This window comes from Emydura macquarii, unplaced genomic scaffold (genome assembly GCF_026122565.2).
Source record: "Emydura macquarii macquarii isolate MOO-44397 ecotype Brisbane River unplaced genomic scaffold, CSIRO-AGI_Emac_v2 contig_1230, whole genome shotgun sequence".
Taxonomy (NCBI): Eukaryota; Metazoa; Chordata; order Testudines; family Chelidae; genus Emydura; species Emydura macquarii.
Window position 1 is genome coordinate 19652229 of NW_027131367.1, and position 17008 is coordinate 19669236.

At 50.2% G+C, this 17008-nt stretch overlaps 1 protein-coding gene across 1 annotated transcript in view; it reads right to left on the bottom strand.

The window, feature by feature from the left end:
- Positions 1-386: 386 nt before the first annotated feature.
- The window catches only part of LOC137152919 (myosin-13-like), a 54459-nt gene continuing 37837 nt past the window's right edge, over positions 387-17008 (bottom strand). The window contains 10 exon segments of the mRNA XM_067547868.1: positions 387-464; positions 2274-2408; positions 2952-3047; positions 3153-3257; positions 4139-4309; positions 5473-5598; positions 5683-5886; positions 5971-6279; positions 10663-10787; positions 15093-15258. Coding sequence (XP_067403969.1) covers positions 450-464; positions 2274-2408; positions 2952-3047; positions 3153-3257; positions 4139-4309; positions 5473-5598; positions 5683-5886; positions 5971-6279; positions 10663-10787; positions 15093-15258 — 1452 coding nt within the window. The 3' untranslated portion in view covers positions 387-449.

Sequence of the window (17008 nt, forward strand, 5' to 3'; positions counted from 1 at the left end):
AGAGAGTGCCTTTTTTTTTTTTTTTTTTAAATGAAAGCTGAGACTCTGGAGGACCATTAAGATGCCTGTCCAGGTCCCCCAAACAGCCTTTTGTGCCCCTCGTGGGGGGCATGTGCCACACTTCAAGGGAACAATGGGCTGAATACATCCCAGACCCTTCTCTCAAGCACACAGACACACACTCTCCATCCCCCTAGCAAATCAACCATGCTCAGACACACTCAAAAGACCACCTTAACTCTGCCCTGTTTGATGTCAGTGTCCCTGCAAGATTAACCTTTATTTCCCACAGGTCTTCTCCCAAATAATAACTCTTCTACATAGGGCTGAATAAAGAAGGCCAAAACAGGTGCCTGACCCTCCATTTATTTGTATCAGCTAATGTACATCTACCCTGATTGCAGACATCCATATTGCATGGGAGTCCTCTGCAGCCGCACTCTGGGACATCATTCCTCCAATTTCTGTAGGCAAATAAATGAAGATACTTTAGAAGTTCCTGGGATGATAGAATTGCCCCGGGGGGCTAGAATCTCACCATGATTTTAAATGTGTAGTTAGGGGCAATGATGTGCAAAACTGCAGGCAAAGAAACAACGCTTTCCAGCCCTGCAGCGGGCAGCCCCACTACAGGAGAGGAGTCGTCTTGCTGAAGGCAGTGCAGCGTGAGGATTTTCAGCCGCTGAGGACCAGCCCATGTTTTGAGTGCTCTCTGTCCCCTGAGTTTCGGACCCCTGTGGCCTATGTGGCACAGCAGACTGCCACAGTACAGATGAGCCCGTCCACCAGAAGCTCAGCGCGGTGCTGAAGGCAGCATTGTGGAGGCAGCAGGGAATGCACTTTAGCTTGGTGCTGCCTGGGGAGACGTACATGGTGGCTCCCTCTAGTGGGAGTGGCAGGACATGGGCCAGTGGAATGCCACGCAGCTACTAGGCCGGGGAAGTGCCGGCTGAAGGACTCATTCATGTGGCTTCTTTGGGCTCATGTCTTGCCCTCCCTGTGCTGGTGCAAAAGATACAGTCCCTGATGGAGAACGGGCAGAAGGGCCAGACTGTCCGCACTGCCTCTAGCACTCTCGGCGGCCAGTGTTTAATCTCTTTAATACGGCTCCATTGCTTTTGGGTGTTGCCAGTCTTTATCTGAATGTCTGGTGGCTTTAGGTCAAAAGTTGGACTGAAGTCCAGTATATCCCACAGGCACAGTTCCCTCTGCCAACCAGCCAACCTGGGCAGCGTGGCAAAGAGCAGGAATTCATTTGACAGGATCTCTTTTCCATCAAACGAGGTTGATTGGCATTAATTACATCACACAGTCAGATTCCGAGGCCAGAAGGGACCACTGTGACCTCCTGCACAGTGCAGGTCAAAGGGCTTCCCGGAATTAATGCCTGCTTGAACTAGAGCAGTTCTTTTAGAAAAACAGCCACTCTTGATTTTACAATTGCCACAACCTAGAGTCAGCTGTTCTCATGGTTAATTACCCTCACGGTTAAAAATGTACTCCTCATTTCCAACTACCAGCCATTGGATCGTGTTAGACTTTCACTGCTAGACTGAGGAGGCCATTAGCAAATATTTGTTCCCCAGGCAGGTATTTATAGACGGGGATCAAGTCACCCTTGAAGCTTCTCTTTGTTTTGCTACTTCGTTCCTTATCGATTGAATCCAGTATCAGCCTTTCCGTGATCTTGCCCAGCATTGGTGCCAGACTAACTGATGGATAGTTATCGCAGGTCAGGTCTGTGGCAGGTGCAATATGTCAGTATCAAACTGTAAACTCTATTTTGGGTGTTATGTTGAATACAGGTACTGCAATAATAATACACGTGCCAAGGCAGCTGATTGAATAGCATTCCAGACAGCAGCCCTGACCACAGAGGGTGCTTGAACCTCAGTGGCATGCTGGCACTGGGAAGCCACCAGGATTGCAATCTGGAGCTTTCTCTTGGAACGACTGTCAGTTTTCTCTGCCTGTGGGGGCAGGGGCTGGAGTGTGCCACGGCAGCACATGGCAAGGAGATGGAGACTCTGCTTAAGAGCCGGGTGCTGGCTGCTCCTAGCAGGGAGCCACCCATCGCAACCTGTCAGGGGGATGTGCAGGAGAGAGAGGGCAGGAGGGACTCTGAAAAGCTGATGAGCCTTGAGCTTGGAGAAGGGGTGAGATCAGACTCGGGGGAGGGGACATAGGGCTTTGTTATATTCAGAGATCTGTAACTCTGAAGTGCTTTAGGAGTGAAGTCACTGTGGGTAAGAAATTCCGAGCCCGGTGCTCACCTTGTTTCCGATGTCACGGCTCTTGGCCCGCAGCTTGTTGACCTGGGTTTCAGCGATGTCAGCTCGTTCCTCAGCCTCCTCCAGCTCGTGTTGGGCCTTACGGCACTGTGACAGGTGGGTGTTGGCCTGCTTCTCCTGCATTGGCAAACAGTGCCATCAGTGCCCACGCCCCCACCTCCTGCACCTCACCCAGCGCCGTCAGAACCATGCCCGGCCCAGCGCCCTCAGTATTTGCACCCCATCCAGCACCATCAGCACCTGCGCCTCTCTAGTGCCATCACCACCTGCACCCCACCCAGCGCTGTCAGCACCACGCCATGCCACACCCAGCCCCATGCCAGCAACACTCCGCCCCACTCAGCATCAGCAGCGCCCTGCCATGCCATGTCCAGTGCAATCAACACCGTGCACCACCCAGCACCCTGCTTCAGAGACTGCCACAGCCCTCATAGCACCCTGCACAGCACTGTGCCCCATGGAGCCCTGCCAGCCGGTTCACGGCCCCGTGTAGATACGCCCTAAGGCTGTGAGATGTTAGCAATTTAGGTGGAGATTTCCAAGACTGCCAGGGGCTTCGGATCCCCGCCTCATTCCATCCACTTGAAACAAGTTGGGTGTCCCAGGCCCTAGGCAGCTTTGCAGATCTCGGCCCAACAGACTGGAGAATTCTGCACCCACGGCCTCATCAGCTTGTCTCTTGTACGCTTTCACTTTCTGCTGCAGTTTGTCCACCAAGCCCTGGAGCCGGAGAATGTTCTTCTTGTCTTCTTCAGACTGCAGGGAATGCAACAGCAACACGGTCAGGCTGGGAGGCCAGTGTCTGGGGATGGACTTGGAACGCAGCAGAGCTGCAATGGGAGCGGATGTTCCCAGTGGTACCTGGTAAGTGATTTCCTTGAGCCTTCGTTCATATTTGTGCACTCCTTTAACGGCCTCTAGGCCCCGCTTCTGCTCGGCATCAAGCTCATTTTCCAGCTCCTGAACCTAAGCACGGTTAGACGGTGAAGAGAGCAAATTGCGAAGGAAAAATCTGCTTGTGCATAAAGGCCCTTCTCAGCCCAGGGTTCTGATGTCCAAGGTCTGGGTAAGAGCCGCCTGTTGTGGCTGTGGATGGGCCAGGAGACTTGGTGACTCCAAGTGGCCATTGCTCTGGGGCGTGGGGCCTGATGGCGTCTGTCCCAGTCACTGGCCCATATTGGCAGCAGCATGAGTTATGCAGTGCCAGGCCTGCCGACACCTGGCCGCCAACAGCAACCTTGTACCCGTGGCTCTACTGCAGCCAGGGAGGGTGCAGGGGGCGAGGTGTCAGCAGGAGAGTCAGGCTGTATTTGCCTCTTTCACTCAGGTTTTACCATCGCGGGGCAGCTGACCAGGATACGGATGTTCGAGACACAGGAAAAACGCAAACGCCAGGCCCAGCCACTCCCCACACACAGCCCCCTGCCCCCTTGAGGGGCTAGGCACATCCCCATATGAGACCTCCACAACCCCACGCCCACTTGAAGTGGGATTCACATGAGCTCCCTACTCCCACACCAAGATCCATCTGCAGGGCTGGGAGGGGCACCCCCACTGCCGCTGGGCACACTGCAGCACCAGGCCCAAAATTACAAGTCCTGTCACCAAGTGGGCCGTGGTTCACCCGAGAGGAGGAATGATTCAGCCTCTATCTACCCAAACAGCTGTCTCTGGGTGGCCTGCCACCACCACCCTAGCACAGCCATGATGGCGAGGCAGTAGTGAGGGACCCCCACAAAAACCTCAAACCTGGCCCAGCCCATTGCCCAAACCCAGCACAGCCCCAAACTCAACCCAGCCCATTGCCCAAACCCAGCCAAACCCCAAACTCCCAAACCCAGCCATACCCTGGCCTCCAATTTCTGGATTTGCTTCTTGCCACCCTTCAGTGCCAGCTGCTCTGCCTCGTCCAGACGGAGCTGCAGGTCCTTCACCGCCTGGTCCAGGTTCTTCTTCATCCTCTCCAGGTGGGCGCTGGTGTCTTGCTCCTTCTTCAGCTCCTCCGCCATCATGGCTGCCTAGTTAGGTGCACAATCACACTATGCGTGACCATCATCTCTGTGCTGCTGAGGCCATCATTGGGACCTGTGTGTCTACATTCGTGCTCTCTTCCCAGGATCCAGCTCCTCACAGAAACCATTCCACCAGAGAGGGTAAAACCTCAGCTAGGGAGTCTGGCCATGCTAAGGGGGCTCGTGCACTGACAGCCATGGTGGTTCTGCTCATCCACAGGACACATGCAGTAGAGACCGTAACAGCTTCCCAAATGCTATTTCACCAGTGCCTGGAGAAGGGAATTGAGCAATCTGGCTCCTGCAGGCCTTGGCCTCTCTGTTGAGGATGCCTGGAAGGCCGCAAGTTAGCGCTCATTGTGGAGGTGGTTGGTGTGATGAGGCACCTGTCTGCTAGGAAGTGCAATTAAGTGAAACACAAGAACTGGGGCCAGAACTAACCCGGGATCCAAACAGCCCCGAGCACCATGGTGGTTCTCATCAAGGTTCGGGGATGTAATTCGTAGCTCAGGCTCTTCTGCAATCCGCCCCACGAAACATCCAGCTGCGAGGCCCTGGCCGTGGTCTGCCCTGGGCCACGTGAGCAGCATCTCACCGAGCAACGTGGTGGGACAAAACTGAGGGAGGGGCTTAGGGTCTGACCCGGGGCAGTCCCCTGCATTTGTGTTAATGGTATGCAGGGCTGCTCTGCCTCACCGACTCCTGTGGGTCTAGCCTGGGCAAAAGCTGTGCAGCGCGGGAGGTGCAGGAGGACGGAGAGGAGAAGGGAGAGGGAGCAGGATGGCAGAGATGTGGCTGGCACTCTGATTCCTCGAGGCCAGAGCAGGGCTGCGCAGAAGAGCTGCTCATTGTGGCCCAGAGGCAGCCGGCTGGAGTGCTGGGATGCAGCTCCAGGGCTTGGACAATGGGAGCCATTTGGGCACCCAGACTGGCAGAGCACCCGCCGCCCTGCCTTATGTGGTGGGGTTAGCCATCTGTTGTGGCGCCAGGATGCCTTCCTGGGAGAGACCTGGAAGGAAGTAGTTAGCACTGGGCTGTCCACTAAGCCTCTCCCCAGTCTCTGCTCCTGTACAGGGAGGCCCAAGGTTGCTATTCCCCCCAACCCACACCACCATTGGTCCTTTCCTAGCACACAGAAGCGAAAGTGGGATGCGAGCCCCAGAACTCACGTCTGTAATTGCTTTCTTGGCTTTCTCCTCTGCATTTCTCGCCTCCTGGATGGTATCGTCTACTTCACTCTGCAGCTGAGACATGTCTGCTTCCAGCTTCTTCTTGGTATTGATGAGGCTAGTGTTCTGCTGGCACAAAGGGAGGCAGGTCATCCCACCCATGCCTCATGACAATCCCACCTGCCTACTGAGGAGTGTAGGAGCAAGTACCTGGGAGTGCAGGAGCTGCCTTCGCTCACTGGCGTCCGTCAGCTCCTGCTCGGACACTTTCCGGGCTCGCTCACTCTGCTCCAGAGCTGCTCGCATCTCCTCCAGTTCAGTCATCACCAGGTTATTTCGACGGTCCGCCGTAGCCAGCTGCTCCTTCAGGTCATTGTTCCCCCTGAGAGCATCATCCAGATGGAGTTGGGAATCCTTTGTGGTGAAACACAGTGTGACTCAGAGCTAATCAAGGCAAGGCCCACGGCCAGGTACAAGAACACTTTCCACTGGGCCCACCTTGAGCTGCCCCTGTTCATTCCGTAAGTGCTTCTGTGCCTCTGCTGCCTGGCGGTTGACACGGCCCAGCTGGATCTCCATTTCATTCAGATCCCCCTCCATCTTCTTCTTCAGCCGCAGAGCATCATTTCTGCTCCTGATCTCAGCATCCAGGGCGCTCTGCATGGACTCCACCACCCGCTGGTGATTCCTCTTCAGCTGCTCAAGTTCCTCATCCTTCTCGGCAATCTTCCTGTCGATATCCAACTTCACATGGTTCAGCTCCAGCTGGACACACAGGATCTTTCCCTCTTCGTGTTCCAAAGAGCCCTAGCGGGGTGAAGATAACATTGCTGGTCTCAGGGCAGTGCTCCAAAGGAACTGCCGATCAATCTCCCATGGAACTATAGACAGACTGGTTTGCCAGGCACTGGAACAGTCTCCAAGGAAGTAGCAGAAGCCTCGTTACTTGGGACATTTAGAACCGGACTAGACACAGCACTGAAGAACAAAATGTTATTCCCAGACCAAGTACTTCACTAAGCCTGAGCTGAACATGTGTGTGTCATGTGAAACTCCTCCCAAGAACATCGCTGGCGTCCCAAAGCCAGGGCATCCAGAGATAAGATTAGAAAGTATGAAATACGCCAGCGGTTCTCAACCTTCTTGAGTGTGCAGACCCCTTTCCAACCTCCAAACATTTCACAGACCACCACATGCTACTAGTTTTATTTGAAACTGTACATTTCCTTGGTGAGGATGTTATTATTTCTTTTCTGCGGACCCCCCTGTAGTAGCCTCGCGGACCACCAGGGATCCGCGGACCACAGGTTGGGAACCGCTGAAATGCGCAGCTAAAGCAGCCAAGCCCCAGAATGGAGAAAGCAGCTGCTCGTCTCCCCTCCCAGATCTCCTCCACACCTGAATATAGTTCGTGTCAAACCTCAACTCCCGTTTAATGGCAGGAGACCCAGTGAGCTCACAAGCTGTCTCTCCTCCCGCCCTTTCTGCCTCCCGTGGAAGGTCTGACCAGAGACACGCCTGTCCTCCTCCTCCCCAGAGTGAGAGCTAAGGCCTGGGCATGTGTGAACAGCACACACTGCCCAGTGCAGATGTGTGTTTCAGGCCAGGCACAACTCCAGGGATGCTCATTAAAGCACACAGCTCCCTGCATTCTCTAACGTCTGGAGAGCCCCTGCACACTGAAGCAGGTGTGGACCACAAGTCATTCCTCAGTGAGGGGGAAAGACAATAACAGAAAATGTGGAGGTGGCAGAAATGCTAAACCAGAAAGTTTAGTAGCGATTGGACATCTAACATAGTGAACGCCAGTGAAAATGAGGTAGGATCTGAGGCAAAAATCGGGAAAGAATAAATTAAAAATTACTTAGACAGTTAGATGTCTTCAAGTCATCAGGGCCTGATGACATACATCCTAGGAGCATACTCAAGGAGCTGACTGAGGAGATATCTGAGCCATTAGTAATTATCTTTGAAAAGTCATAAAAGACGGGAGAGATTCCAGAGGACTGGAAAAGGACAAATATAGTGCCCATCTAGAAAAAGGGGAATGCGGACAACCTGGGGAATTACAGCCCATCAGCTGAACTTCAGTACCTGGAAAGATAATGGAGCAAATAATTAATCAACTTGCAAACACCTAGAAAATAATGAGGTGATAAGTAACAGTCAGCATGGATTCGTCAAGAACAAATCATGTCAATCCAGCCTAATAGCTTTCTTTGACAGGGTAACAAGCCTTGTGGATGGGGGGAGGTGGTAGATGTGGTATATCTTGACTTTAGTAAGGCTTTTGATACTGTCTCACATGACCTTCTCATAAACAAACTAGGGAAATACAACCCAGATGGAGCTATTATAAGGTGGGTGCATAATTGGTTGGAAAACCATTCCCAGAGAGTAGTTATCAGTGGTTCACATCAAGCTGGAAGGGCATATCAAATAGGGTCCCGCAAGGATCGGTCCTGGGTCTGGTTCTGTTCAATATTTTCATCAATGATTTAGATAATGGCATAGAGAGTACACTTATAAAGTTTGTGGATGATACCCAGCTGGGAGGGGTTGCAAGTGCTTTGGAGGATAGGATTAAAATTCAAGATGATCTGGACAAACTGGAGAAATGGTCTGATGTAAATAGGATGAAATTCAATAAGGACAAATACAAAGTACTCCACTTGGGAAGGAACAATCAGTTGCACACCTACAAAATAGGAAATGACTGCCTAGGAAGCAGTACTGCGGAACGGGATCTGGGGGTCATAGTGGATCACAAGCTAAATATGAGTCAGCAGTGTAACACTGTTGCAAAAAAAGCAAACATTATTCTGGGATATATTAGCAGGAGTTTGTAAGCAAGACACAAGAAGTAATTGTTCCACTGGATTCTGTACTGATACACCTTCAGCTGGAGTATTGTATCCAGTTCTGAGCACCACATTCCAGGAAAGATGTGGACAAATTGGAGAAAGTCCAGAGGAGAGCAACAAACATGAGTAAAGGTCTAGAAAACATGACCTATGTGGAAAGATGGAAAAAATTGGGTTTGTTTAGTCTGGAGAAGAGAAGACTGAGGGGGGACATGATAACAATTTTCAAGTATATAAAAGGTTATTTCAAGAAGAAGGGAGAAAATTTGTTCTCGTTAACATCTGAGGATAGAAAAGAAGCAATGGGCTTAAATTGCAGCAAGGGAGTTTTAGGTTGGACACTAGGAAAAGCTTCCTATTAAGTAGTTAAGCACTAGAATAAATTGCCTAGAAAGGTTATGGAATCTCCTTCATCGGAGATTTTTAAGAACAGGTTAGGCATACACCTGCCAGTGATGGCCTAGATAGTACTTAGCCTGCCTGAGTGCAGGGGACTGGACTAGAAGACTAGAGGTCCCTTCTTGTCCTACTATTCTATGAATCTAAGTAACCATCACTGTGATGGTCCTGAACTCAGCAGGGAAGTTTAAATCATGCTATTGGGCAACTCCAGTATGCCTCTGCAGGCATGGGGAAGCGAAGGCATTTAGAAGGATGAAGCCAAAGCCATGGGAATGGCAGTGGGGAGCAGCTACAGTCCAGAACAGTGAGGAGAAAGTGAGGTTTGGCACCACAGAGGTTGGATATTCTCTAGGGGCACTGGGATCTGTGGCACTTGGTCCGAAGCCCATATTTTGGTATCCTTGGTAAAGCACATCAGCATCTCAGTGGAGCCAGCAAGACTCAGCTGAACCCCAGTGATCCTTCCACTTCTGCCACAATGGGGCATTCCTCTTTCCCATGGAATAACTCACTAACTGGATCTGTGAATCCTCATCTTGAGCCCTGTGCGGACCCATCCATCTCAGCTAGATCAATCAAAGAAACCTCCTCCTAGTCCTCTCCTGCAGTCTACTTTTTAGTTGAGACGCGGCATTAGAAGGATTCCAAAATATGGATAACACCTGTTTTTTATGTGTTTGATTTACCCCAGCTTCAGGGGGCACAGGGTAATTGTTCACTGGCCCCAGTTCTGAAGTTACAATGATCTTTTGTTAAGATTTTAGAGGAGGAGTGTGACGGGGCGTATCAGGCCCTTTGTGGCCCACTGCTGGAGGCCTCATGGTCCTGTCACACCCTGCCCCAGCAACGGAGTAGTGAAGGTGGGTCCTCCAGGCCTGCCTAGAGAGGCTGCAGGGAAGCAGCCAATCAGAGTGCAGCAGGCTCAGTTAAAAGGAACCGCAGGGCTTGAACTAGTCAATTCCTGGCTGGAACCAGAGGAGTATGGAAGAGAGCTCAAGGGAGAACCAGAAGATGGGTTCTGGTGGCATTTGGTGAGGAAGAAGAGGAGTTGAGAACTTCAGCCCTGAGGTGAGGGTGAAGAGGAAGGGGCTACATGGGAAGCAGCCCAGGGAATAGCAGCAGTAACTATTAAAAGAAGCAGCATGTGGCTGCTATTTGTAGGATCCCTGAAATAGTGTGTGGGCCCGGGTCCACAGGACAGGATTAGAGATCAAACACACCTTGACAAATTGGAGAATTGTTCTGAAATCAGCAAGATGAAATTCAGTAAAGACAAATGCAAAGGAAGGAATAGTCAAATGCAGAGCTACAAAATGGGGAATACCTGGCTAGGCAGTAGTACTGCTGAAAAGGATGGGGGGGTTAGTGGATCACAAGCTGAATGAAAGAACAATGTGATGCAGTTGCTAAAATGGTAAATGTCATTCCGGGGTGTACTAACGGGTCTCGTATGTGAGACATAGGAAGTAATTGTCCCACTGTACTCAGAGCTGGTGAGGCCTCAGCTGAGTACAGTGTCCAGTTCTGGGCACCAGACTTTAGGAAAGATGTGGACAAACTGGAGAGAGTCCAGAAGAGAGTAACAAAAACGATAAAAGAGGAAAGTTTTAGAGGAAAGTTAAACTGGGCATGTTTACTCTTGACAAAAGAAAACTGAGGGGGGACCTGATAATAGTTTTCAAATATGTTAAGGGCTGTTATAAAGAGAATGGTGATCAATTGTTCTCCATGTCCATGAAGATAGGACAAGCACTAATCAGTTTAATCTGCAGCAAGGTAGAACTGTCTATGTTATTCTGTCCTGGTGAGCTTCTGACACAGCACCCATCCCACTGGGATCAGGGGAGGGAAGGGCACATCACTGCCAGGTCTCTTACATTTCTAATTGGTCTGAATTACAGAAATGCTTATCCAGGATACTTGCCTCTACTTCTTCTAAGGCTGCTTGCAGCTCTGACTTTTCCTTCTCAATTTGTTTCTTTGCTTTTTCCAGTTCATGATTTGTTTTGCCAGCTTCAGCGATCTGTTCAGTGAGGTCAGAAATCTCTTCTGCAACACAGAAAATGCACAGTCTGCATAGGTTTTCCTGTTTCAGACACCACAATGCCAGACACTCAGACAATAGATTATACTTAGGCTGCGTCTAGCATTGTGAGCAAGAATGTGATTTCCAGTGTGCGGAGACATACTAGTGCTAATTCTCATCGAGCTGGCATGCTAAAAGAGGTGGCATGGACAGAAGTCCCCAGGTATGTACCTGCGGGGTCTAGGCGGGTTTGTACCTGGGGCAACTATCAGGGTGCTGCCACTGCCTGTGCTAATGTGGGTGACACTCCTATTTTTAGCATACTGGCCCCATGAGAACTAGTGAGAGTATGTCTCTGTGAGCTGGGACTCCCATCCCCTGCTCTCGTGTAGACATAGCCTTAAATACACGGGTTTTCAGAGAGTAGTTCAGTTGCTAGCTGGCAAGACACGAGAGCCTGAATGTTTGTCATCAGATCAGTAGCAAGGCACCTCCAAAAGTGGTCAGCCTTCCTACTGAATTCAACCTCCAACACCCAAGAAAAGGGCATGTGAGGTATGGAAGGGCCATAAACAAAGGGTACTGCCACAGGGTTTGGCTTTAGGTTTATTTATTTAACACTGGCCTTGACTCTAACTTGATATCTTTTTCTTATGAGATTTCATGTTTGGTTGATAAAGGTATTTTATTTGGTATCGCATAACATTTTGACTGAAAAAGTAGAACGATATAAAATTAACATGGAACACATTAAATAGATTAAACTGGCTAATGGATAGGTCTCAAAATGTAACTATGAATGGGAAATTGTCATCAAGCAGGTATGTTTCCAGTGGGTTCCTCAGGGATCAGTTCTTGGTCCCATGCTATTTAACGTTTTTATTAATGACATGGAAGGAAACATAAAATCATCACTGATAAAGTTTGCAGATGACACAACAACTGGGAGAGTGGTAAATAATGAAGGAGACAGGTCACTGACTCAGAATGAACTGGATCGTTTGATAAGTTTGATGCAAGTGAACAATATGCATTTTAATACAGCTAAATGTAAACATATACATCTAGGAACAAAAGATGTGGGCCATATTTACAGGAAGGGGGACTCTATCCTGGGAAGCACTGACTCTGAAAACTATTTGGGTATCAGGTAGCTTATCAGTTGAATACGAGCTCCCACTTTGATACTGTGGCCAAAAGAGCTAATGGGATCCTGTGATGCATAAACAGGGGAATCTCGAGTTGGAGTAGGGTGGTTATTTTAACTCTGTATTTGGCATTAATGCGATGGCTGCTTGAATCCTGGGTTCAGTTCTGGCACCCACAGTTCAACAGGGATGTTGATCAATTGGAGCGTTCAGAGGAGAGTCATGAGAATGATTAAAGGAAAACGTGTCTTATAGGGATGGTCTCAAAGAGCTAAATCTATTTAGTTTAACAAAGAAAAGGTTAAGGGGTAACTTGGTTACCTACGCGAGTAACAACTGGTTAATAACAGGCTCTTCAGTCTAGCACAGCAAGGCGTAACATGATCCAGTGGCTGGAAGTTGAAGCTAGACAAATTCAATCTGGGAACAAGGCGTACATTTTTAATGATAAGTGTAATTAACCGCTGGAACTATTTACCAAGGGTCAGGGTGGATTCCCCATCCCTGACCATTTTTAAATCAAGATTGGATGTTTCGCTAAAAAGATCTGCTCTAAGAATTGTTTGGGGGAAGGCCTCTGGCCTGTGTGTTATACAGGAGGTCAGACTAGCTGATCACAGTAGTCCCTTTTGTATTAATCAAGTCCTGTTTCAGCTGTTCCGTTATTTTGCCGACAATCACGGGCAGACTGGCCATTTGGCAGTTCTGGCAAATGCCAGGGGGGCCGGTGCACTCAAGAGCTGGTGGGCCGGTTGGCCCGCCATGGAAGCCTTTCATCAGGCCTTCCAGCTGCGCCTGGCCAAGCGTGCCAGCTGCCCCCCCTCCTGGCCCCACCCCTCTCCTACCACTTGGGCCCAGCGGCGCCCTGGCTGGTGTGCTTTAAATGCCAGGGCTGATTTTTAGTCCCAGTCCGTCACACCCCCCAATTAATGTCAGGCTATAATCACAATGGTCCCTTCTGGCCTTGGAGTTGCAAACATTAACAATAGAGAAAAAATAATGCCGAAAGAGAGGTCAGTGATGTTGGCAGGAAATATCCAAGTGAGATTCAGTCTCGGAAGCTGCATATTCTGGGTATGTCTGCACTGCCAGCCCAGGCAGATCGACTCACACTAGCTGGAACGGAGCTAGCACGCAAAAAATAGCAGTGTGGCTGTTGGGGCATCGGTGGCAGCTCGGGCTAGCCCCTTGAGCTTGAGCCCTCAGGGTCTGGTGGCCTTGGAGTCAGGAAACTAGCCGGAATCTCTTCCTGCTCCACAACACCCACCCAGCTCGTTTTGATGCTCAAGCAGAGCTACCAGCAGTCTGTCTGCTCAGGCTGGGAGACGCACGCCCAGCTACAGCGTGGACATTCAGGGACATATGACCTAAAACACAGCTCTGCACTGGGAGGTGATACTTGGCCAAGGCAGTGAGAGCAGCAGCAGAGAGAGAGAGCTGGTAATGGGATGTGGCAATAAAGAAGGCCAATTAACGCTTTCGGCTGTGTAAGCAGAGCGCTGAAGTTACAGGCCAGGGAGACAGCAGCCCTTGCCTTGTGACACTGACCCACTGCCTCTAGTTCGGGCACCCGCTGTGTAGCTAGTTCTTTGAGCCTTTTTGAAAATGTAAGTGACAAACTGGAGAGATCTCAGAACAACAACAATAAGGATCAGCTCCCTGTGTGTATTGCAGTCCCATCTCTAGGGACAACCTGAAATATTTGCTGTTTTACTCCTGTTCACCCTGCAGAGGCCACACAGCTCAGAGGCAGGGAGCCGAGTTCCTTCTTGTGCATCCTCAACTAACTTGTTTGCCAAGTTCCAGTCCATCACACCAGGGAATGCACAGGAGTCGCTGATGGCAGGGTCTGTAGGTAATGGGTGAAACGACAGCCTTCTGAACCTCTCTCACTGGTGAGGGTGAGGAGGAATGATTCTTGCATGACACCCAGGGCCCAGCTCAGTTTGCAGGCCTGGCAGTTGGAGAGAACATCTGTCCATTGGTTGCAGAAATCCCTAAGGACTGGAACCCCATAAGATCATTTGTGCAGAGCCGCTTTTCAGAGCACAAATGTGCTTGGGCCTTTATAACACCCTGAAAATAGTTGTTCTAAAAGCATGGAGATGGGGCCACTGAGCGCCGGGCTCAGGGAGGGTTTCTGGAAATGGAGAAGTAGGGCAGGGCAGGGCTCTGATCTGGAGATCCTTCTCCACCACCTGAGTATGTGCTCTCAGCCCAGGTGAGAGCCCAGTGCTGGGAAGTAGGGAAGGAGAAGATGCCGTATGGGAATGGGGAGGGTGTCAGGCAGTGAGGGGGAAAGATGGGACCCAACAAACTAACTCACAAGTATCTAAAAGGAGTCTGTGGAGCACTAACTGTGAGACTTCCCATCTGCTGGGCTGTCCTGAAGCACTAGGAGGAGGTGGGGCAGCTCAGGGCCATGCATGAATCCCAGATAGATGTATGGGGCCCAGGAGCATGGCAGTGGGGGGAGGGAGTAGTGGGAGGGAGTTGGAGGGACAGAGGAAGGCAAATGGGAGAGAGAAGAGGGGGAAGGGAGGGAGGACAGAGGTTTCTAGGGGTGGTGGGCTCAGGGAGCAGTTATGGGGGTCTGAGGAATGTAGGTGTGACACAGAGGCCCATTGGTGGTTTTCACTTCCTTTTGTCAGCAAGGCCTGACATACTCAGTACACCTAACACCTTGCTGTCATCATCTGTATCTAAAAGGCATCATGTGAACTAGTGACACAGTGCTCATTAATATCACTGCCTGGGGTCTGTATAGCTGTTATATGAAGAATTATAAACATGTGCTGGAAATATGTTCTTAAAGTGTGTTTGGCAGACAGGGCTTACTTCACCCTGACCTAGACAAAGGAATTTGGTTCCGCCTGCTTGAATGTGTCTCCAGCGCAAATTGAGCAAGGAGAAACAATCCGTTTGTATTTACATGCAAGGTAAGACAAGCCATCAGGCAAAGCAGAACGGAGGGTAGCCACTTAACACTCTCAACAGGGGATGGAAGCTGCAGCTCCCGGAAACCTTCCTGTCTCTGGATGCAAGGTCATTGAACTGCAGAAGATTTAAACAAGGACAGAAAGCCATCTCGGCATCCATTCCTCGGCAGGACAGGCAGAGATCTGGAGGCCCAGGAGTATGGAGACAGCTCTGGGACTGTGAGGTGCGCGCTAGACTTACGTTGCAGGTTCTTGTTCTCCCGTTTGACTGTCTCAGACTGGTCGAGCACCTCCTCATAGGCATTCTTCAACCTGAAGAGCTCGGCGCTCAGGGAGCGGGATTCCCTCTGGGCAGCCTCCAGCTCAGCCTGGCTTTCCTGGTATTGCTGCTTCCATTCTGCCAGGACCTAAGGAAGAAGAGTCAGCTTGCGGTGGGAGAACGCAGTGCATTGGGACTCCTGTGTGGTACATGGGATGTGATGGAGCTGCAGGTGCAGCTCGTGCCATAGCCCTGTAGATGACCTGTTTGGTCTGGCCTGCCTTCAAGAGCTTCTTCATTGTGACTCTCACTCTGGCTGCCTCCCCACTGGCAGCTGGTTACATACCCTCTCCATCCAGCCCCATCAAATCTCACATGGGCCTCGGGAAGGAGTGTGACATGAGGTCCCAGATGACTGGAAAAAGGCAAATCTAGTGCCCATCTTTAAGAAAGGGAAGAAAGAGTATCCAGGGAACTACAGACTTGTAAACCTCACCTCAATTTCTGGAAAAATCCTGGAGCAGGTTCTCAAGGAATCCATTTTAAGGCACTTGGAAGAGAGGAAGGTGATCAGGAACAGTCAACATGGATTCACCAAGGGCAAGTCATGCCTGACCAACCTGATTGCCTTCTATGAAGAGGTGACTGGCTCTGTGGATGTGGGGAAAGCCATGGACGCAATATACCTTGACTTTAGCAAAGCTTTTGATACAGTCTCCCACAGTATTCTTATGAGCAAGTTGAAGAAGTATAGGTTGGATGAATGGACTATAAAATGGATAGAGAACTGGCTAGATCATTGGGCTCAATGGGTAGTGATCAATGGCTCCATGTCTAGCTGGCAGCCAGTCACAAGCAGAGTGCACCAAGGGTTGGTCCTGGGGCCAGTTTTGTTCAACATCTTCATTAATGATTTGGAGGATGGGGTAGATTGCACCCTCAGCAAGTTTGCAGATGACACTAAGGTAGGGGGAGTGGTAGATACACTGGAAGTTAGGGGTAGGATACAGAGTGACCTAGACAAATTGGAGGATTGGGCCAAAAAAATCTGATGAGTTCAAGCAAAGGAAAGTGCAGAGTCCTCCACTTAGGAAGGAAGAATCCCATGCACAGCTATAGACTGGGGACCGACGGGCTAGGCAGCAGTTCTGCAGAAAAAGACCTGGGGGTTACAGTGGATAAGAAGCTAGATATGTGTCAGCAGTGTGCCCTGGTTGTCAAGAAGGCTAATAGCATATTGGGCTGCATTAGTAGGAGCACTGCCAGCAGATGGAGGGAAGTGATTATTCCCCTCTATTCGGCATTGGTGAAGGCACATTTAGAGTATTGTGTCCAGTTTTGGGCCCCCACTACAAAAAGGATGTGGACAAGTTGGAGAGAGTCCAGTGGAGGGCAACAAAAATGATTAGGGGCTGGAGCACAAGACTTATGAGGAGAGGCTGAGGGAACTAGGCTTGTTTAGTCTGCAGAAGAGAAGAGTGAGGGGGATTTGATAGCAGCCTTTAACTACCTGAAAGTTCCAGGGAGGATGGAGGGGTTCCATGGAGGATGGAGCTAGGCTGTTCTCAATGGCAGTAGATGGCAGAACAAAGAGCAATGGTCTCAAGTTGCAGCCCTGGCTGGGGGGAGGTCTAGGTTGGATATTGAGGTCCCTTCCAAAAAGCTTTTGATGCAACTGGATAGAGGAGGGAACTTCTGGTGAAGCACTGGAATGGGTTACCTAGAGAGGTACAGAACTCTTGTGGAATCTCCAGTCTCTCTTAGAGCAGTCTTCATTGATTTTAAGCTGAGGCTTGACAAAGCCCTGGCTGGGATGATATAGCCTCTCCCCTATAATGAAGTTAGTCCTGCTTTGAGCAGTGAGCAACGAGGGAGACAAAGTTATCTGAAGAGCTAGA